Raw genomic sequence first — 23,662 nt, 5'->3', positions numbered from 1 at the left:
GGCCAGCCACAGAATATTTCACCCCTCCTAGAAATCACAAGATGATAAACAAGGTTTCATCAGATTGAATATATTTATCTAAAAACAACAGCTGTTGTGGTATTATTGAAAATTGTATGTCGCTTAGCTTCCGGTGTGCTGAAAGTATTTTTTAATCAATTGTTATGCTGAAGAAAGGAGTGTAGTCAAGGCCAACAAATGCTTTCAAAAGGTGTTTCCTCTGGAGTAATGAAGGATAGCAAACAATTACACAATAGTCAGGGGTGGATGTAGTGATTTAGCAACCTCAGGCAAAACATGTTTTAAATGAGTTTTATACAGTATATAAAAGATGACGACTAGTATTATTTTTTTAAACATTTAATGATATTATTTCAAGTGAACAACACATGTACGGTATAAAAGAGAACTGGACCTTACTGAACTCGATGTTATGAAGCCAAATCCCTGAGGCTGATCGATACATACAAATATAATCTACATTTCCTTAGAGATACATAAATATATTTTTATGGATCTATTCATTGGCGTTACCCAATAGCACTCGTCAATCTAACCTATAAAAAGGCATACAGGTAAATGCCTAATGCTGTTACAATTATGCCCATGCAACAACAACAGAAAGGCATGATCTACCATACCTCCTAGAGGGCAAGGTGCTTCGTTCAGATTTTCACAGGCACATTTTGTAAAGCTGACCCAATTCTCACTGTACAAGTTACAGATTATATGGTGGGGTAATCACTAAGCAGCAATTTCTCATGTACTAATACTACCACAATCATTTTCATAAAGGACATGTACATGTTTCTATTGCAATTGAAAATAATCTCCTGGCTATTGAAATGTCACAAAATATTAGTGGATGTTTCCCCATTGACGGCTCCACCGAAAAATAGAAACCACAGGATGAATCCGTCGTCAGGTCTCTGACAACTGTGTGCCTTTTTGAGGGCCACCCTGTCCATTGGTTTTCATTCTTGCTACATAATCAAGCAGTGGCGCTAGAAAATCAAAAGAACAAACTAGAAACTGCAGCCCTCGAAGACCAGAATTGACCCCCAACAAACTAGTGCTTGCCCTGCAGTCAAAAAGAAAAACACAATGGTTGAAGATAAGAAAAGAAAAAAAGAAAGACACGAGACAATTTGTGATTAAAAAAAAAAAGAAAAAGAAGTGGTCACATAGTCGATGCTTAATGATACACCAGGACGAGGCTAAAAGTCATCATATCATCATAACATTCTCGTCAGACTATTTCCCTCCTTATGACTCCAGAAAGGGAAAACATCTACGACACAGACATGGAAAGAATACAACTGATATGTACTTAAAGTTTGACTACAAACACTAACGTGAAAGCACATGGGAAAGATCAAAGGATTTTTGGGGTGTCCTACCAAGTGTACAGTAGGGGTGTGTTTATTTTATTTTTTTGCAAACAGTTTGATCCTAGTAGCATTGCTTTTAAGAACAGTTTGCAGTTTATCAAATGCCATAACAGTTTAGTCTGAAATGTTTAAACCTTATATGAAAAACTGAGACAGGCTTTTCCTGTCTTCTTTAGCCCTATAACGATGTTACTGGGTGAACAAGCAACACATTTGCATTGAACAGAAACTGAGGTAGATAAAATTAGAAGATAAATTGATTACTTTAATACAAGAACACGTAAAAAAATGATTAAATCTGAGTTGGAGACTTAAAACAGCCTATAAAAGATGCCGAAATAAGTTGTTTTCCGTTCCTTGAGATCAATTCTAGGTTAAACCATTCGATTCACGGCTAAACCATTGACTCAAATAGAAAGGGGTAATGAATATGTGGTCAAATCAAAGGATTGTAAGTCTCAGATTCTTAACATATTGGCGGTGCACAGTATACTAGGTAGTGTACTACAGCAGCTGGGGTTTCCTGCTGCCTGAATTATTACTGAAACATGCAATTAGCCACAGACGGACGACAATTAGGAATACATGTATATATGCACTATAGTACAATGAGTGGCTAGGAAAGTATTGTGCTAAATTCAAAAGGAGCTCAAGTCTTAAAAGTGACTCAAGTTTGTTGTCCATAGAAATCCATGCAGATATGATTGCTCCTCTATCATTCATTACTATTCATTGGGTCATTATTTATTTCACTAGGAAATGAATGATTTTCAGTGAAAACTGTTACTTGTTGTAGATTATTCGAACAGAGACAGATTTAAAATCACTGTCTGAAGTACCTGGAACATGAGTATTGAGAAGTATATCGTGTTTTCTGGTAGGAGGCAGTAGAGGGGTTCTCCCTGACTTATGATTGTGGTCTTGCTCTCGACCAAACATTACTCGGAGGCTAAAATGTTCTTCTATGAAAACATTTTTTATCTAGAGTATTTTCAATCACCACTTTAGAACGAGACAATTATGCGAGAGAGATAGCAGGATATTGTAAATTAAAGAGTTCATAGCATCTAACTGAAGCAGAAAATCTCGAGACAGGACATTGAAATTACCACTTGAATTAAACCGTCGTCAAGTGCTCTATAGAATTTTTAAAAAAAAACTAATTTATATTACATTTAAAAAAAATGTTCTCTCTCAAAACCATACATAACTTTATCTGAATGGCTTCAGCTGCTATTCTACATATGTGATTTTACTTTCCATATATTTGAAAAATGCCTCGGTAGCTAAAAACAATGGCTTGTGCTTCTGAAGATATCTGAAAATGGGTGTGTGGATAGATTAAAGGTGGGCAAGATAAGGCAACTGTTGAGTGATTCAATGGGTGGACCAGAGGTGAAGCAGGCTGGTAAGCAGGGCTGTGTTCATTAGGCACCAAACGGAAGGAAACACACTAAAACAGGGAGGAACTACTTGAACTTCCGATGCAAAACGTTTTACAACGCTTTCCATTGCGTGCCCTAATGAATATGACCCAGGTGTGTGTCCAGGCCACAGCCTACTCAGTGGGCTTTGCCGTTGCTGTTGCCATTTATATGGGTCTTCTGGGGCTGAGAGGACCTTGGCTCCTCTGTGCTGTAGAGGCAGTCCAGGAAACCGCAGGAGATCTCTGTCACCATGGATCTGTCAGGGATGGACTGGGCCATGCCATAGATCGCTCCCTAGAGCATGAACATTTATGAATGTAGAGCCATGTGTCCAATAAGTTTGCAAATTAAAATATAAAACAAATATGTTTGCAAGCGAAGCTACTTTAGAGAACATTTTCTCTCATTTTAAGTGTGAATATAAATCTCCAAAAATAATCTTACATGATTGATATTTTCTATTAGAGCATTGGTGCACTGCTGGGAAGTTTATTCCAGGTAACGGAGTCAGCATTAACACTCACCATTCCAGTGGTCTTCTCATTGGGGTTCTTCAAAATGAGAGCCACCTGCTCTTTGACCTCACTGATGAACTGTTCGGCCACACCTTCCTGTGTGTGCAGCACTGTACAACAGATATGGATGCTGCGGTGGGACAGAGAGAATGTTGTTTAAAGAGACACAAAAGTACTTAAAACATTACTCAAAATAGTGCCCGGGGTAGGGCTGCATGATTAATCAAATTCCGATCCAAATTGCGATATTGAAATGTGCATATCTCAAAAGGCTGTGATTTCTCTCCTTTCTTTGACACTAGACTACCGTACCTACTCTGATGAGATTCGCTAGACTCCGTTCATTCCCTCTCTACATGCACAGAGGATGCTGACCAATCACAAGAGACCTCTCTCGCTCTCTGCATGGCATGCAGAATTGGGCTACTTTGAAAACGAGGTCACGGGTGAAAATGTATTGGTCGCGGGTTTGCGAATTTTTGGGCTACTTCTAAATTGCACCGCGGCCGCCATTGCATTTCTCTTAAAATATATACATTTCACTGTGACCTGCTACTGACGACTATCAGGCAGTGAGGCAGGCTGTTGCTGAGTGAGTGAGTGAGTGAGTGAGTGAGTGAGTGAGTGAGTGAGTGAGTGAGTGAGTGAGTGAGTGAGTGAGTGAGTGAGTGAGTGAGTGAGTGAGGGAGTGGACCGGTGGGGTGTGTGTGTGTTGAGCACAGTCAACACTGTTGAGATGGCTCTGCAGCAGGCAGTCATGACAAGTGATGTGAGAACAACAAACTAATTAACTAGCACTAGCTAGCTACATCCTTTTCCCTCATAATTCTTGTTTGCCTCGTTCGTTGTGTCCTGACCGCCGCCAGTCTTACCAATCATTACTAGAGCCAACACAGCAAATAATTGTCTAACAGTTACAGAGCGAGACAAAGAGGATCGAACAATGTGCTTTCTTTCTGGGTATGTAGACAGGGCACAAAATGAAGGTAGTCCCGGGGACACACAAAAAAATAAAATGTCTGGGACAGTTCAGACAGACTCTGGGACAGTTCAGACAGACTCTGGGACAGTTCAGACAGACTCTGGGACAGTTCAGACAGACTCTGGGACAGTTCAGACAGACTCAAAATTCATAGAACTACTGTACATCAAAATATATATATTATTTCTTCACATTAGAACGGCAGCAATGCACACACGGCAGTAGGCTTTGCGCAAATGTTCCAAAATTAAATTAGCGGGAACACACCGTTCTAAAAAGCTGCACATGCGAGCAGTTTCATGAGACCGATGAAAATATCCATTCGAAATTTAGAACGAAGGGAGATCTAAAGATGCAACAACTAGCATGGGTTGCTAATATGACTAGGATTGTGTCTTTGCCTGCTGGACACTGAAAAAAAAGTTTTGAAACAAGACATGCCTCAAAATGACATAAAACCTCCAGGTTTATGGTTGCCTCTACTCAGACTGCAAGGTGGGTGGGGTGCAGCAGACACTGGCCTTTCTCTCCGCTCGTGACCATTTGATCTGAACGAACCATGCAGAGTATGTCGACTGAATCAAGCCTTTAGATGTTAATGTTAACCAACATTCTAATTGTCAAACATGACTGCCGTTTAGCTTATATTGATGTAATTAAAAGATGAATAATTGGCTACATTTTCTGGCGCCTCCCTCACGTCAGCATCGGTGTGGACTTGAGAGGCTGTAGCCAATATGCATATATAACCCAAGCTACACTTTTACATATAGGCCAATTATTTATGTACATTTATGAAAAATATTATTCCAACGTTGGCCTTTATAGAGGCAAGGTGGTGAACTTCAGCGTCAGTTGACAGCCCCATGTATCTATGTCAGTAGTAGGCTATTCTTATTAGCCTTTAAAAATCACTGAATGACCTAGGTCCAATGAGTAAAACCATGTTGGGACGGTTTGAAATGCACTTTGGGACAATTCTGGGAAGGTGATGAAAAAAAGTTATTCTTGAGCCCTGTGTGTAGCAAGCTAGCTAGCTAACATTGGTCAGAAAGTTGGAAGTCAGATGAGAATGGGGCGATTAATTCCATTACTGACTATCAAACTATAATAGTAGTGTTTAAAAAATAAAAATAAACTCTATAAACCTCTTCGGAGGACACACATATGTACAATTTATGCATATGTAGCACAAAAGCTGTGAAAACAAAAAAATACATACACTTTACATATACATTTGACATACATGGTACTTATATATACAGCAATCACATGACAATAATACATTACCAAACATTTAATCTCACCCATCAGCCTCAGGCCATCCCACCTATCACAGTAGACCATCCTCGTTTGGTTTCCACGTGACATTTTTTTCAATTGTGATGTTTTACATGAATTCTGAACCTTTGATCGACTATGGCTTTCCAAAATCTCCCAACACTGCTATTTGTAAGGTTAGTTTTGTGATTTTTTTTTAACCATTCCTGAACCTGTGACCAGAAACACGCTTTATAGGGGCAATACCAGAATAAATGATCTAGTGATTCGGGCTCTTCACAGCAAGAGACGTCAAGGGGTTTGAATACATTCCGAAGGCACTATGCTTTTGACTTTTTCCACATTTTACAGCTCAATTCTAAAATGAGATTAAAATTATTTTTTTCTGAGAAATCTACACACAATAATCCATAATGACAAAGCAAAAAAAAGTTTAGAAATTTTAGCAAATTTAGTAAAAAATAAAAAAACAGAACTACCTTTACATAAGAATTCAGACACTTTGCTATGAGACTCAACATTGAGCTCAGGTGAATCCTGTTTCCATTGATCATCCATGAGATGTTTCTACAACTTGATTGGAGTCCACCTGTGGTAAATTTAATTGATTGGACATGATTTGGAAAGGCACACACCTGTCTATATAAGGTCCCATAGTTGACGGTGCATGTCAGAGCAAAAACCAAGTCATGAGGGTCGAAGGAATTATCCGTAGAGCTCCGAGACAGGATTGTGTCGAGACACAGATCTGGGGAAGGGTACCAAAAACATCTGTGCAGCATTGAAGGATCCTAAGAACACAGTGGTCTCCATCATTCTTAAAATGGAAGAAGATTGGAACCGCCAAGACTCTTCCTAGAGCTGGTCACCCTGCTTTTTACATTTTTGCTCTGCTGTAATAAAGGCTTTCCACCCCCCCCCCCATTAAAACAGCCTCTCTGCTATTACCCAATTCAATTAGTGTTGTTTACACTGTCCAAATCGTTTTTCTGCAGTAGGATTTGTATTGTATAACGAGCTTCACAATCATTATTTTAATTCAGGGTTTATACATAGCCTATGCATATGCTTGAATATGTGTTTTGAATTAATCATCACCTTAGAAAGCGCTGTTCACTTCAATTCACTGTTAGGCTTTGAAACAACATCCACAACGACCATGTTTGACTCCGTTTCAACCTGTTGTTGAACTTCTTTCTTCAACTTGATCAATGACAGTGAGGTGCGTTTTAAAAGCACAATACTGTTTTGATAAGTGTTTGTTTGAATTGCATTAATGTCAGAGTGGTTAGAAGGACAATAGAGCCCCTGAGTACCAGGCCATTGGCGAGATGGGTACTCTCAACACATGTCCTGATTGCATAAGAGGAGATTACCATGACTCAACGGTCACATGGAATTTAACTGACTCATAACTGCTGGTGTGGCCGTAATACGGTAACAGCACTAAGCGCAGTGCATATAGTTGATTTGATTAAAACACATAGGATGTTTCTATATATGGAAAAACACATTTGAAAAAAAAAACAGATGACTGACTCTTGGTCGACCAATGATTTTCTTTGTCGGGGACAGCCCTAATGGAGTAAAAAGTACATACATTTTCTTTAGGAATGTAGTGGAGTAAAGGTTGTAAAAATATATATAAATAGTAAATTACAGATACCCAAAAAAAGTACTTGAGTAGTACTTCAAAGTATTTTTACTTAAGTAGTTTACACCACTGAAGAAAAAAAGTGCCCGACAGCAGCAAAGCCCCTCAGCCACCAACCGTAAACAGGCATTGATTGCCTATGCGTTTTCAAGTGTAACGTCCTACATAAAAATAAAAAAAACATCCCGCAGGCTATCCCCTAGCCAAAGGCATGGTTCCTATTTACACATTCCGCAAAGACAGCTCCAAGAAGATGATAAACAAGCTGGACAGGAGATACAAGAATCCTACACTGTACAACACAAATAAGGGAGAAGTTGAAACATGTCACATTGATTTACTGGACCAGACTCCAATGTTTTGGACAGGATTCACCTTGCCATCAGTAGGCTACGTGTTATATGTTTAAGGCACTTTGACATTTAATACGCCTACATATACATAATCACAAGCTTCCTATTCCATCGGCAGCCTACGGTTAATTTAGGTTATTTAAGAAAGCAATGGTAAAATAGGAACTCCTCATTCATTCACGAATAAGTGCTGTGCTTACAGCGCACTATATTTGGATGACCACGTTAAACATTTACGTTTGCTAATATGTAGGTGGAATAATCCTATCTAGCCATTTACAACGTTGGAAAATAATTTGTTTCATTTGCTTGTGTATTCATTCACACAATCTTATGTTAGAAGTGATGTTATCCACCCTGACAATTGTTTTCACCATGTCTGATGGAATTACCAAGTTTTCACCCAAGTGTTCGCAATATCCGGCCCAAAGAAATCGCAATTAGATATTTTGTCCACATCGTGACTTTGTTTTCTGGTATTACCTCAGCATACAGTGCATAGTTAATATTCTATGAAAAAAGGTATACATTATAATTGATAAGTATGACTGAATTTCAAAGATGTGAAAAAAGTTTAGGGAAACATACCTGGATGGATACTGTAGCGTGTTGAGATTCCAACCCTTTGACGTCAGTGCATTGGATAAACGGAAAATGTCGAAGACGTCAGAGCCTATTGCCACCACGGACACTTCAGGGTCTCCAAACACAAACACTCCATTTATCTTACGGATTCTATCCAGAAATAAACAAAACCAACACACCACAAATATTTATCCTATCCAAAAACATTGATCTCAATTTGCTTACAAAGAGCTGTTAGAAACAGTGAAATCTAACAATATTCTGGGCCTGTTGTAAATAGGTTAAAAGATGGTTTAGGAACCAACAGAAAGCGAATCAAACAAGCAAACTTGATGAAAGAAAAACAACCATAATGTTTCTGATTATACCTATAAAGGTTTTGCTTTACCACATATCCAAATCTGGTTAAAACCTCCACAGGCTCTGTGTCCCGAACTTGGGACGGTTGTAGGCTAATGTAGGCTAATGCAATTAGCATGAGGTTGTAAGCAACAAGAAAATTTCCCAGGACATGGACATACCTGAAATTGGCAGAAAGCTTAAATTCTTGTTAATCTAACAGCACTGTCCAATTTCATTGTAATGGCAAATACAATGAAATAATACCATGCTATTGTTTGAGAAGAGTGTACAGCTATGAACTTGAAAATGTATTAATAAACCAATTAGGCACATTTGGGCAGTCTTGATACAAAATGATGAACAGAAATGCAATGGTTCATTGGATCAGTCTAAAACTTTGCACTTACAGTCTAGTGGCCAAAATCGAAATTGCGACTGGGATGGAATAATGCATTATGGCCTTTCTCTTGCATTTCAATGATCATAGTACAAACAAAAAAACTTTTTTTATTTTATTGTATTATCTTTTACCAGATCTAATGTGTTATATTCTCCTACATTCATTTCACATTTCCCCAAAATTCAAAGTGTTTCCTTTCAAAATGTTATCAAGAATATGCAAATCCTTGCGTCAGGTCTTAAGCTACAGGCAGTTAGATTTGGGTATGTCATTTTAGGCAATCCTTAAGAAGTTTAACAGAGAAAGACGAAAATCAAGGCCTATAATGTCTACAGTAAAAGATGGGTCTCTTACTCTGTCTTGATAGTTCGTGCAGTGTCAATGATCTTCTTCGTAGTCTTTATGTAGCCATCCTCTCCCATGTACATCATGGTGGCCCAGCACGCTGCGATGATACCGCCTGGCCGAGAACCTGCCACTGATGGGGATGCATAGATGCCCCCCTGCCAGTCTGGAGCCACAAAGTACTGGTAATGCCTGTACTGTTTGTCACTATACAGGATCACTGATGAACCTTTGGGGGCAAAGCCGTACTGGAGTAGAGGTAGATCAAAAAAACTATAAATTAGTCAACAACAACAACAACAACCAGTCAACACAACAACCAAAAAAACAAGATGTTTATGAAACAATGAGCATCTTATGATTGAAAAGCAAGAGGGAGAAAATGTTAGGTAAGACTGTCTGAGATCCACACCCTGTTCTTACCTTGTGTGTGTCTGCAGAGATGCTGGTCACACCCTTTACCCTGAAGTCAAAGGGAGCCAGTGGGTAATTGGCTTTGGCCATGAAAACTATTAGAAACCCTCCCAAACAAGCATCCACATGCAGAGGGAGGTTGTACTTTACAGCCAGCTGAAAAACACCATGTGTGATGGATTAGGTCATTTCAGGTAAAGTACTATGCAACAACATTGTTACTACACAGGTACACAAGCAACTTAATGTAAGAATTACCGGTTTTTAAAATACATTTTCCCATGACTTAGTATGAGAAGTAGATAACAATGAGACGCTTTACCTTTCCTACTTCCTCAATAGGATCAATGATTCCATGGGGGAACTGGGGTGCGGAGCATACCAGCATGGCTGTGTTCTTGTTGATGGCTCGCCTCATAGCCTATACAAAACAACTAGGAGTTATCAGGAGTTAAAAGGAATCGTGATATTGTTTTAAGACAAATGATTATGGCGATGATAAGTCTCATCCACCCTCAGTAAGAACCAGTCATTCTAATGTCATTGTTGCCACCATGTTTTTTGTAGGCCCGGGACGACACCAGTATTGCGATACTGGCAAGGAAACAAAACACGAAGACGATTTAACTTCTTTAGGAAAACAGCCCTAATTCTGGAAACAAACATCATTACGTTGTCATCCAGAGTGACATTAATGTATTTTTTCAAGCTACGTCACACAATATTTTAGGTTTGCAGTTTTTTTTAAAGGACCAAAGAGTTCAGTCTTTGTGTTTTCATTCTTGCCATGGAAAAAAATCGAGATGCAAAAAAACTAGGGCTGTGACGCTACCTGTAACTATTGTCATGTCTGAAATTGTCATCTTAAAACAGTCCAAACAGAGGAAGAGTTCCCCAGTCAGTCACAGCAGTGACAGTCATTAGTTAAAGTAGTGTCACGTTGCAAGACATCACACCGTATTCTTGTTACCTAAAGTAGGCTGGGGTCAAAGCTACCAGTTACAATTGGGAATTTGTAAACCAACCAACCTACATTTACTCTGACCTTCTGTGTATGCAGATCTTTTGTTTATTGAGCACGGACTGACTTTCCAGTCAAGTTATTATTTGGACTAACCATTAGTATAGGAACAAAATAAATATTTGCACCTTAACATCCACTTTCAAGGTCTTCTTGTCCAGGGGGATGTGAACAAGCTTCATTCCAAAGTAGTTTGCTGCTTTGTCAAAGGCTGCATGAACACTGACTGGTGCGACACTGCAAAATTAGGGGAGGAAATACAGCACAGATTATTCCCTGTACTGTATAAAAACCAATTTCACAGGCGATATAACCCGTATATACAGCCACAATCACCATTTTATGAGACCGCAAACATTGATCATGCAAATCAAGCTTGTTCTGAGACCAAATCAAATTGTATTAGTCACATGAGCCAAATACAACAAGTGTAGGTAGACCTTAGTGAAAAGCTTACTAACGAGCCCCTAATTAACAACGCAGATTCAAAACATTTAAGATAAGAATAAGAGATAAAAGTAACAAGTAATTAAAGAGCAGCAGCGAAGTAACAATAGCGAGACTATACAGTTGAAGTCGGAAGTTTACATACACTTAGGTTGGAGTCATTAAACCTTGTTTTTCAACAACTCCACAGATTTCTTGTAAACAAACTATAGTTTTGGCAAGTCGGTTAGCACATCTACTTTGTGCATGACAAGTCATTTTTCCAACATTTCTTTACATATAGATTATTTCATGATATCACAATTCCAGTGGGTCAGAAGTTTACATACAGTAAGTTGACTGAACCTTTAAACAGCATGGAAAATTCCAGAAAATGATGTCATGGCATTAGAAGCTTCTGATAGGCTTATTGACATCATTTGAGTCAATTGGAGGTGTACCTGTTGATGTATTTCATGGTCTACCTTCAAACTCAGTGCCTCTTTGCTTGACATCATGGGAAAATCAAAAAAAGAAATCAGCCAAGACCTCAGAAAACAAATTGTAGACCTCTGGTTCATCCTTGGGAGCAATTTCCAAATGCCTGAAGGTACCACGTTTATCTGTACAAACAATAGTACGCAAGTATAAACATCATGGGACCACGCAGCCGTCAAACCGCTCAGAAAGGAGACGCGTTCGGTCTCTTAGAAATTAACATACTGTGGTGCGAAAAGTGCAAATCAATCCAAGAACAACAGCAAAGGACCTTGTGAAGATGCTGGAAGAAACAGGTACAAAAGTATCTATATCCACAGTAAAACAAGTTCTATAGCGACATAACCTGAAAGGCCACTCAGCAAGGAAGAAGCCATCGCTCCAAAACCCCCATAAAAAAGCCAGACTACGGTTTGCAACTGCACATGGGGACAAAGATCGTACTTTTTGGAGAAATGTCCTCTGGTCTGATGAAACAAAAATAGAACTGTTTGGCCAAAATGACCATCGTTATGTTTGGAGGAAAAAGGGGGATGCTTGCAAGCCGAAGAACACCATCCCAACTGTAAAGCACGGGGGTGGCAGCATCATGTTGTGGGGGTGCTTTGCTGCAGGAGGGACTGGTATACTTCACAAAATAGATGGCATCATGAGGCAGGAAAATTATGTGGATATCTTGAAGCAACATCTCAAGACATCAGTCAGGAAGTTCAAGCTTGGTCGCAAATGGGTCTTCCAAATGGACAATGACCCCAAGCATATTTACAAAGTTGTGGCAAAATGGCTTAAGGACAACAAAGTCAAGGTATTGGCGTGGCCATCACAAAACCCTGACCTCAATCCACTTAGAAAATGTGTGGGCAGAACTGAAATGTGTGTGCGAGCAAGGAGGCCTACAAACCCGACACAGCTACACCAGCGCTGTCCAGAGGAATGGGCCAAAATTCACCCAACTCATTGTGGGAAGCTTGTGGAAGGCTACCCGAAACATTTGACCCAAGTTAAACAATTTAAAAGGCAATGCTACCAAATACTAATTGAGTGTATGCAAACTTCTGACCCACTGGGACTGTGATGAAAGAAATAAAAGCTGAAATAAATCACTCTCTACTATTATTCTGACATTTCACATTAAAATAAAGTGGTGATCCTAACTGACCTAAGACAGGGTATTTTTACTAAGATTAAAATGTCAGGAATTGTGAAAAACTGAGTTTATATGTATTTGGCTACGGTGTACGTAAACTTCCGACTTCAACTGTATACAGGGGGGTACTGATACAGAGTCAATGTGCGGGGGCACCGGTTATTTGTGGAAGTATGTACATGTAGGTAGAGTTATTAAAGTGACTATGCATAGATAACAACAGAGAGTAGCAGTGGTGTAAAGAGGGGGTGAGGGGCCACAGCAAATAGTCTGGGTAGCCATTTGATTAGATGTTCAGGAGTCTTATGGCTTGGGGGTAGAAGCTGTTTAGAAGCCTCTTTGATCTAGACTTGGCGCTCCGGTACCGCATGCCGTGCGGTAGCAGAGAGAACAGTGTATGACTAGGGTGGTTGGAGTCTGACAATTTTTAGGGCCTTCCTCTGACACCGCCTGGTATAGAGGTCCTGGATGGCAGGAAGCTTGGCCCCAGTGATGTACTGGCCCGTTCGCACTACCCTCTGTAGTGCCTTGCGGTCGTTGGCCGAGCAGTTGCCATACCAGGCATTGATGCAACCAGGATGCTCTTGATGGTGCAGCTGTAGAACCTTTTGAGGATCTGAGGACCCATGCAAAATATTTTCAGTCTCATAAGGGGGAATATGTTTTGTCTTGGTGTGCCTGTCTTCCGTGTGCTTGGACCATGTTAGTTTGTTGGTGATGTGGACACCAAGGAACTTGAAGCTCTCAACCTGACCCACTGCAGCCCAGTCGATGAGAATGGGGGCGTGCACGGTCCTCTTTTTCCTGTAGTCCACAATCATCTCCTTTGTCTTGTTCACGTTGAGGGAGAGGTTGTTGTCCAGGCACCACATGGCCAGGTCTCTGACCTCCTCCCTATAGGCTGGTCTCATCGTTGTCGGTAATCAGGCCTACCACTGTTGTGTCATCAGCAAACTTATTGATGGTGTTGGAGTTGTGTCTGGCCATGCAGTCATGAGCGAACAAGGAGTACATGAGTGGACTGAGCACGCACCCCTGTGGGGCCCCAGTGTTGAGGATCAGCGTAGCGGATGTGTTGTTACCTACCCTTACCACCTGGGGAGCGGCCCATCTGAAAGTCCATGTTCCAGTTGCAGAGGGAGGTGTTTAATCCCAGGGACCTGAGCTTTGAGGGCACTATGGCGTTGAACGCTGAGCTGTAGTCAATGAATAGCATTCTCACATAGGTGTTCCTTTTGTCCAGGTGGGAAAGGAAGGTGTGGCGTGCAATGTAGATTGTATCATCTGTGGATCTGTTGGGTCGGTATGCAAATTGGAGTGGGTCTAGGGTTTCTGGGATGATGGTGCTGATGTAAACCATGACCAGCCTTTCAAAGCACTTCATGGCTACAGACGTGAGTGCTACGGGTCGGTAGTCGTTTAGGCAGGGACTATGGTGGTCTGCTTGAAACATGTTGGTATTACAGACTCGGACAGGGAGAAGTTGAAAATGTCAGTGAAGACACTTGCCAGTTGGTCAACACATGCTCACAGTACACGTCCTGGTAATCCGTCTGGCCCTGTGGTCCTTTTGAATGTTGACCTGTTTAAAGGTCTTCCTCACATCGGCTGCATAGAGCGTAATCACACAGTCGTCCGGAACAGCTGGTGCTCTCATGCATGTTATAGTGTTATTTGCCTCGAAGCGAGCATAGAAGTAGTTTAGCTCATGTAATCATTATATAAAGTGCCATTGTTTAAAGTGACTAGTGATACATTTATTACATCAAATTATTAATTATTAAAGTGGCTAGAGATTTGAGTCAGTATGTTGGCAGCAGCCACTCAATGTTAGTGATGGCTGTTTAACAGTCTGATGGCCTTGAGATAGAGACTGGAAAACAGCTTCTCGGTCCCAGCTTTGAAGTACTTGTACTGCCCTCGCCTTCTGGATGATAGTTGGGTGAACTGGCAGTGGCAGTGTCCTTGATAATCTTTTTGGCCTTCCTGTGACATCGGGTGATGTTGGTGCCCTGGAGGGCAGGTAGTTTGCCCCATGGTGATGCATTGTGCAAACCGCACTACCCTCTGGAGAGCCTTACGGTTGAGGGCGGAGCATTGCCGTGCCAGGCGGTGATACATCACGACAGGATGCTCTCGATTGTGCATCTGTAAATGTTTGTGAGGGTTTTTGGTGACAAGCCAAATTTCTTCAGCCTCCTAAGATTGAAGAGGTGCTGTTGAGCCTTCTTCACAACACTGTCTGTGTGGGTGGACCATTTCAATTTGTCCGTGATGTGTACGCCGAGGAACTTAAACTTTCCACCTTCTCCACTACTGTCCAGTCGATGTGGATAGGGGGGTGCTCCCTCTGCTGTTTCCTGAAGTCCACAATCATCTCCTTTGTTTTGTTGACGTTGAGTGTGAGGTTATTTTCCTGACACCACACTCCGAGGGCCCTCACCTTGTCCCCGTAGGCCATCTCGTCGTTGTTGGTAATCAAGCCTACCACTGTAGTGTCGTCTGCAAACTTGATGATTGATTTGGAGGCGTGCTTGGCCACGCTGTCATGGGTGAACAGGGAGTACAGGAGAGAGCTGAGAACGCACCCTTGTCGGGCCCCAGTGTTGAGGATCAGCAGGGTGGAGATGTTTCCTACCCTCATCACCTGTTTAATCCTGCCACTACATTATATAACCAGCCAGCTGTATGTTGATAGTGTCGTCATTCAGCCACGACTCCGTGAAGCATAAGATGTTACAGTTTCTCCGCCTCCTCTTCACGCAGATTACGGAGATCGGGGCCTGTTCCCGAGGAAGCAGAGTATCCTTCGCGTCGGGCTCGTCAGAGTCGTGAAAGGAAAAAGAAGATTCTGTTAGTCCGTGGTGAGTAATCGCAGTCCTGATGTTTAGAAGTTATTTTCGGTCATAAGAGACGGACTGTAGCGGCAACATTATGTACAAAATAAATTTAAAAATAAGTTAAACAACGCAAATAAATGAACAAAAAAAAACAATTGGCTGGGGCCACGTAAAACGTCTGCCATCCTCTCTGGCGCCATTTTACCCATCTGGTGTGCCATGAATAAAAATAATCTGGGGCTATATTTTGACAGTGAACTTACATTTCAGGATGTTTCACACCCCGCTCATAGGCCATGTCTCTGTACGCCTTGCATGCCATCAATATGCTTTCAGTTCCTCCGGAGGTGACCTGGACAAAGCAAAAACAGCAGCAGCAATCAGTGTTCAAAATATGCTGGTGCATACGTTTTGATTATTCTCTTGAGAAGAACATTTCCCAAACCCTAGGTCAGTGAGTCTTGTGGGAGTACTGAAGGTAAACTCACTGTGCCACAAGAGTTGGGCCCACCGTTGAAGAGGGTACACGCCATTCTCACAATCTCTGCCTCCATCTTCCTCACACCGGGAAAGAGGTCTGGGTGAAGTGGGTTGCTCCATGCAAAGTCTCCATATACCTAGAAACAAAAGGAGGAATATAAGGGAATCACTAAGCGATGAGATTTGTCATATAAACAAGGGATATTCAGACTGTAGAATGAGCCTTAAATTTTAAAAAATGTATTACTCAAAACACTACACATAATGTTAAACTTGATTGTTCATTCAAAGAATTCAAGACAAAACAAAGACTGTTGTTTTGTGGACTAGACATACCTTCACCAAAAGTTTGGTAAGTGTCTGATCTCCCCAGTACACTGCGCCTGAAACTCGTCCTTTCTCCCAATCCACTTCATCTGCGAAGTGCAGACAACAGCAATACCTCAGGAAATGACTATATATTATAATTTCACAACTTTCCCTACAAATAAAACCAATGCTAAAAACACCCTGTGCAACAGGCACACTTGTCAAAACGTTTGTCACGTTTATTTTGCCACAAGTAGTCAATACAAAAAAGGCACGTTAGGTAATTTGCTCCGTAATAAGCCATTATATTATGCCATTACATTATATTATTTCTCAACAAAAACACAGTCTAGAACATACCAGTGCATCTTACTCTGTATTTTCTTTTCTATGATATAGTCAATACCATATATATATATATATATATAGGGCAGTAAGTCAACGGCCCCATAGGCTACAAAGACAGAATGTAGAAAAATAAGCTCCAGAAAATGCTCTGGGACAACTCTCAGCCACTTACTCAGTGTTTGATACTCTCTGATCCGGTCTAGAACTTGAACTTGGCTAAGCCCTTGTTCAGGCAGCTGTTTAGTGTAGCTCATGCCCTCCTTCAGTGTGCAAAGACTGAGAGACATGTCAGCCAGGGCCTTTTTCAGCTGGTTCTGGATCTGGTGCAAAGAGACACCGAGTTAGTTACATTACACACATCACCGCTCAGACAACACAAACCATTCCCAAGGAGGAGTGGCATTGAGGAGAGTGTTTAGGCTACAACACTCTGGCGTTCACAATTTATCTAAAAGTGTTCTCGGAAATATATGAAAGCAATCAAAACTAGCTAGTTGTGAAAGTATAGGTGCTCGCCCAGATCTTCCTGGCATGCTATCCAAATATGTTTGTGGCTAGACAGCACTCAACTTATATAATGTAAATTTAGATGTAACCATCGGATTAAAGTGTAGCCTATTAAATCCAAATAGTTCTAGTCATTCTGTAATGACCAACAGTAACCCAACATTATCACAAGTCCATGATGTAAACTGTGTCAAAGGTCTCACCCCCCCCCCCTTCCCGCATGCCGACACTCAAGTCATCAGTGAGTGACTCATACCACGCCAGACAAGGAAGAATCAGAGCACATCTGTGGAATAGAGGAACACAATAACCGCTTGAAACTTACTGTCGCGCCAACAAAGGGTATTTTTCTGATGAGTCGAAAGCACTGCTTCTTGAGTCGGGATGTCAGGGCTATTAAGCGACAAAAGAAAGAGACTGATTGTGTTGAAATAAATGGTAGATGTGCAGCACAGTACAAAACCACAAGCTGAATTCAACGGGGAATTTTTATATAATAATGCAGCTGCTTGGAAAGGGCAGACAATTCAAAAAAAGACCAACAGCTGGCGTACAAGCTAATACTGGAACACAGTTTCCTGACAACATTCCTGACAAATTAGATTTTGTGTACTGCAAGTTACTTGCCATCAACAACAAAAAACGAATCGTAATTTCCACTGATTTGGAATAGAAATATCATTGATCTGTAGTATTCTGGAAAATGCACAAACATCAAGTGAGAACACTAACATGTCCGAACATAGTTATGTCACTTGTAATGACTGTAAAACAGTCTCTTTGTACATTTTCCAGCTAACTGAAGTGTGGAACAAGAACAAATACAGCAAGTTCAAACATATTTCAAATGGTTGGCCAGCGACAGAGTGCTGTAACTGATCAGCGATACACCAAAATTGTTTTGTCAGCTGATCATTGCTCACAATTATATCAGGAAAAAGTATTCAAGTCCATACAGGGATTGAGATTAAGGGTTGCCATTATGCCCGGGGCAAGTGACCTGAGCAGTTGCCCCATTGGGCAGGTCATTTATTTTAACTGACAACAACCAAAATACAAAGAATTACAGTAGTCTGGACTCTCTGGTTCCTCCACTGTGTGTCGGTGAAAATAGCTACTAAACATTTTGGGGCAAGTGATCATAATCGTCGGGCAACCCCAAAATACTCAATCCCTGCCATACTTCGGTTCCAACTCTAGGTGCTTTAATGCTGACACCTACCCTGCATCTCAATTCTTTACCGTTCTACCAGTCTGCACATTGGATTGACATAAGCATGAGCCAGAGAGAGTATTACATCATATTCTTACACCAGTCCGTTCCTTTTAAATCCACGAGGGGAAGTGAATAATTGCACACTCATTCAGACAGGTAAAGAATCACGAAGCAGCATGTCTGATTAAAACCACAAAAAAAAAAACACTTTCCATAATGTAGAACACCCATTCATCACATTTTCCATGCATACGATACACGCATGCTTTATTCCATAATGAGAAAACATACTTTCTTGCTGAAACAAGAAGCCTTTGACCCAGACTGCTCCTAGGGTAGATACGAGAGTAGCTCCAATGATCTGCCAGGGTTCCAGCTCCTCGCAGTTGGTGTTCACAAGCCGCTTGCCTTCCTCCAGGTAGAGCAGTAGCATCTCCTTGTACACCTCCAAGGCACTCTAGGAACATAGAGAGATGACATTGTTCATTTCCAATTGTAGCTCCGTCTGTACTGCTATGCAACGTGTAAGGATTTTCTGGGTGGGCCGTGGAGACTACATGCACAAACTCAGCCCCCCCCAAAAAACATCCTCTCACTGTCAACTACGTTTATTTTCAGCAAACTTATTATTAACCTGTGTAAATATTTGTATGAACATAACATTCAACAGACATAAACTGAACAAGTTCCACAGACATGTGACTAACAGAAATGGAATAATGTGTCCCTGAACAAAGGGGGAGGGTCAAAATCAAAAGTAACCACCAGTATCTGGTGTGGCCACCAGCTGCATTAAGTACTGCAGTGCATCTTCTCCTCATGGACAGCACCAGATTTGCCCGTTCTTGCTGTGAGATGTTACCCCACTCTTCCACCATGGCACCTGCAAGTTCCCGGACATTTCTGGGGGGAATGGCCCTAGCCTTCACCCTCCGATCCAAGAGGTCCCAAACGTGCTCAATGGGATTGCGATCCGGGTTCTTTGCTGGCCATGGCAGAACAATGACATTCCTGTCTTACAGGAAATCACACACAGAACGAGCAGTATGGCTGGAAGCATTGTCATGCTGGAGAGTCATGTCAGGATGAGCCTGCAGAAAGGGTACCACATGAGGGAGGATGTCTTCCCTGTAACACACAGCGTTGAGATTGCCTGAAATGACAAGTTCAGTCCGATGATGCTGTGACACACCGCCCCAGACCATGACGAACCCTCCACCTCCAAATCGATCCCGCTCCAGAGTACAGGCCTCGGTGTAACGCTCATTCCTTCGATAATAAACACGAATCTGACTATCACCCCTGGTGAGACAAAACCGCGACTCGTCAGAGAAGAGCAATTTAACCACAAAAGTTATTTTTGTTATATTTAACATTTTGAAACGAAATTAAGTCCACTAATGCCCAAAATGATTAACACAGCTGTTCACTTGAGAGAGATGCGAAGACAGCACAAATGTTACCTTTTTTTTATAAAAGTAAGGATGCCACCCAGTGTTCTCATAATCATCCCCCATCTTTGATAAACACAGAAATTAAAACTGATTTCCAAAATGCTGTCGTCCCATCTTGAGACTTACTTATTTGTCCTTTGCTATTTTTATTTTCCATGGAACATCTGGCCCTGGCAACTTTTCAATCGAAAGAAATAAGTAGATTTTTGGCAAATTGGTGTTATCAATTAATCTCATTATATGCAGACAATATTTTACTATATCTAGACGACTTATCTTAAATCTCTCCCAAACACATTGAAGATCATAGATTAATTTCATAACTTGAGATGAAGCTGAATTTATCTAACCAAATCAGCATTACTGACTCTCAAGACCCCAACAGGGGACTGCATTCCTACTATTGGAATCCCAGACGTTTCTGATTTAAAATATTTGGTTGTAGACACAGTTGAAGTTGGAAGTTTACATACACTTCGGTTGGAATCATTCAAACTCATTTATTTCACTGTATCACATTCCAGTGGGTCAGAAGTTTACATACACTAAGTTGGCTGTGCCTTTAAACAGCTTGGAAAATTCTAGAAAATGATGTCATGGCTTTAGAAGCTTCTGATAGGCTAATTGACATCATTTGAGTCAATTGGAGGTGAACTTGTGGATGTATTTCAAAGCCTACCTTCAAATTCAGTGCCTCTTTGCTTGACATCATGGGAAAATCAAAAAGAAATCAGCCAAGAAAAACAAACCTGTAGACCTCCACAAGTCTGGTTCATACTTGGGAGCACGGTACCACGTTCATCTGTACAAACAATTATACTTGCATACTAACACCATGGGACCACGCAGCCGTCATACTGCTCAGGAAGGAGATCTCCTAGAGGTCTCCTAGAGATGAACGTACTTTGGTGCGAAAAGTGCAAATCAATCCCAGAACAACAGCAAAAGACCTTGTGAAGATGCTGGAGGAAACAAAAGTATCTATATCCACAGTAAAACAAGTCCTATAGCGACATAACCTGAAAGGCCGCTCAGCAAGGAAGAAGCCACTGCTCCAAGACCGCCAATAAAAAAGCCAGACGACGGTTTGCCACTGCACATGGGGACAAAGATCGTACTTTTTGGAGAAATGTCCTCTGGTCTGATGAAACGAAAGTAGAACTGTTTGGCCAAAATGACCATCGTTATGTTTGGGGGGAAAAGGGGGATGCTTGCAAGCCAAAGAACACCATCCCTACCGTGAAGCACAGGGGTGGAAGCATCATGTTGTGGGGGTGCTTTGCTGCAGGAGGGACTGGTGCACTTCACAAAATAGATGGCATCATGAGGTTGGAAAATTATGTGGATATATTGAAGCAACATCTCAAGACATCAGTCAGGAAGTTAAAGCTTGGTTGCAAATGGGTCTTCCAAATGGACAATGACCCCAAGCATACTTACAAAGTTGTGGCAAAATGGCTTAAGGACAACAAAGTCAAGGTATTGGAGAGGCCATCACAAAGCCCTAACCTCAATCCTATAGAATATTTGTGGGCAGACCTGAAAAAGCGTGTGCGAGCAAGGAGGCCTACAGACCTGACTCAGTTACACCAGCTCTGTCAGGAGGAATTCACCCAACTTATTGTGGGAAGCTTGTGGAAGGCTACCCGAAACATTTGACCCAAGTTAAACAATTTAAAGGCAATGCTTCCAAATACTAATTGATTGTATGTAAACTTCTGACCCACTGGGACTGTGATGAAAGAAATAAAAGCTGAACTAAATCACTACTATTATTCTACCATTTCACATTCTTAAAATAAAGTGGTGATCCTAACTGACCTAAAACGGGGAATATTTATTAGGATTAAATGTCAGGAATTGTGAAAACTGAGTTTAAATGTAGTTGGCTAAGGTGTACGTAAACTTCCGACTTCAACTGTATATTGTACCTGTAACCCCCCCCCCCCCCCATCAAAGAGGACAAAAATAAATATACTGAACAAAAATATAAAACGTTGTTGGTCCCATGTTTCACGAGCTGATATAAATAATGAAGAATCCCAGAAATGTTCCATATGGACAACAGCTTATTTCTCAAATTTTGTGCAAAAATAATTTGTTTGGGGTGGCAGGTAGCCTAGTTGTTAGAGCGTTGGGCCAGTAACCGAAAGGTTGCTAGATCGAATCCCCGAGCTGACAAGGTAAACATCTATTGTTCTGCCCCTGAACAACACACTGTTCCTAGGCCGTCATTGTAATTAGGAATGTGTTCTGGCTTGCCTAGTTAAATCGAATAAAAAATCGAATAAAAAATAATTACATCCTTGTTAGTGAGCATTTCTCCTTTGCCAAGATAATCCATGACAGGTGTGGCATATCAAGAAGCTGATTCAACAGTCTCAAGTTGAGGGAGCGTGCAATTGGCATGTTGACTGCAGGAAGGTCCACCAGATCTGTTGACAGATAATTAAAATGTTCATTTCTCTACCATAAGGCGCCTCCAATGTCATTTGGAGGTCAGGGCCCTGTGTAGGCCATCCAGCTTCCCCACTTGTGGGATCATCTGGGGAGGGGAGGGGAGGCAAGGGAGGCAAGGAGGGAGGGGAGGCAGGGAAGGAGGGAGGGGAGGCAGGGAAGGAGGGAGGGAGCTGAGGAGTATTTCTGTCTGTAATAAAGCCCTTTTGAAGGGAAAAACTCCCCAGTGGGTAGGCCTGGCTGCCAAGTGGTTGGGCCTATGCCCTCCAAGGCCCACCAATGGCTGCACCCCTGCCCAGTCATATGAAATCCTTAGATTAGGGCCTAATTAATGCATTTCAATTGACTGATTTCCTCAAAATGAACTCAGTAAAATCTTTGAAAATGTTGCATTAACATTTTTGTTCAGTGCACAATTTGGTCACAAAAACAAGTAATTTTTATGTGCATCACTCACAGCCTTTTATCCGCAACAAGTAAATTTGATGGAAACATCTCTGGTGGGAAAATGTGCATAATATTTCAAAATGGACTTTAGAATATTCACATAAAACTATTTTGCCAGTTGGATGGAAACCTAGCTACAGACACTGACTCACCACATATCACCGTCATTTAATCATGTCCCCAATAGCAGATTTACATCCTGTGCACAAGATCGAAATGACAAACCCTTAAAACACACAAGTCACAATGCAATTCCCTCATAATCAATTGACATCACACTTTCCATCGTACACAGTTCAACACACCATCAGTCAACTTTAATCTTTGCGAAAGTAGAAATACAATACCCAACAAGTACCAATACGTCTACTAATGGCAAGTACTTACGTCTACTAATGACAAGTACTTACACCAGAAGACTCGCGCTACGGTTCAATTTCTTTCGCTCTGTAGACACGCAGTTGCGGACATTACATTAGAGAGAAAGTGACTTGGGTAATCTGCTACTTCAAAATCCAACTAGTCTTTAGAGTGACAGGTAGCCCTGGTCGCAGTTGTAAATGAGAACTTGTTCTCAAATGGCCTATCTGTTTAAATAAAAAGGTGAAATACATGTTTGTTTTTTAAAATCCCACAACCAGGTGAGGTGGAGGAATAGGAGTCAGCTGACTACACTCTGCCTCTGTCATCCATTAGACATAACATTTGTAGCCAATGGAGGAGAGAAACCTCAGACACTTTTCCCTCCCCAAACAAATTCACTTGGTGTTCATTTGAGTGCAGAGGAAGTGCAATAACATGCAGGTGTTCATTATCAATCAAC

The 23,662-nt window shown here is 41.3% G+C and overlaps 1 protein-coding gene across 2 annotated transcripts in view; it reads right to left on the bottom strand.

Moving 5' to 3' along the window:
* Positions 1–344: 344 nt before the first annotated feature.
* Positions 345–23,662, bottom strand: part of LOC115135306 (sphingosine-1-phosphate lyase 1-like) — a 32,788-nt gene continuing 9,470 nt past the window's right edge. The window contains exons 2-15 of one of the 2 annotated variants that reach the window (XM_065023316.1): positions 22,238–22,370; positions 18,773–18,938; positions 17,591–17,658; positions 16,931–17,078; positions 16,438–16,517; positions 16,110–16,238; positions 15,885–15,973; positions 10,839–10,947; positions 10,012–10,110; positions 9,699–9,845; positions 9,285–9,523; positions 8,192–8,338; positions 3,343–3,463; positions 345–3,112 (exon numbers count right to left, since the gene is read on the bottom strand). In XM_065023316.1, the coding sequence (XP_064879388.1) occupies positions 2,954–3,112; positions 3,343–3,463; positions 8,192–8,338; positions 9,285–9,523; positions 9,699–9,845; positions 10,012–10,110; positions 10,839–10,947; positions 15,885–15,973; positions 16,110–16,238; positions 16,438–16,517; positions 16,931–17,078; positions 17,591–17,658; positions 18,773–18,938; positions 22,238–22,279 (1,743 nt within the window). In that variant the 5' untranslated portion in view covers positions 22,280–22,370 and the 3' untranslated portion in view covers positions 345–2,953. The remainder of the gene's footprint in view (positions 3,113–3,342; positions 3,464–8,191; positions 8,339–9,284; positions 9,524–9,698; positions 9,846–10,011; positions 10,111–10,838; positions 10,948–15,884; positions 15,974–16,109; positions 16,239–16,437; positions 16,518–16,930; positions 17,079–17,590; positions 17,659–18,772; positions 18,939–22,237; positions 22,371–23,662) is intronic. The other variant, XM_029669851.2, reaches the window with a different exon arrangement.

Source organism: Oncorhynchus nerka, linkage group LG10, assembly GCF_034236695.1.
Source record: "Oncorhynchus nerka isolate Pitt River linkage group LG10, Oner_Uvic_2.0, whole genome shotgun sequence".
NCBI classification, from domain to species: Eukaryota; Metazoa; Chordata; class Actinopteri; order Salmoniformes; family Salmonidae; genus Oncorhynchus; species Oncorhynchus nerka.
Note: the sequence above shows the minus strand (reverse complement) of the source record. Positions and strands in the feature narration are given on the sequence as shown.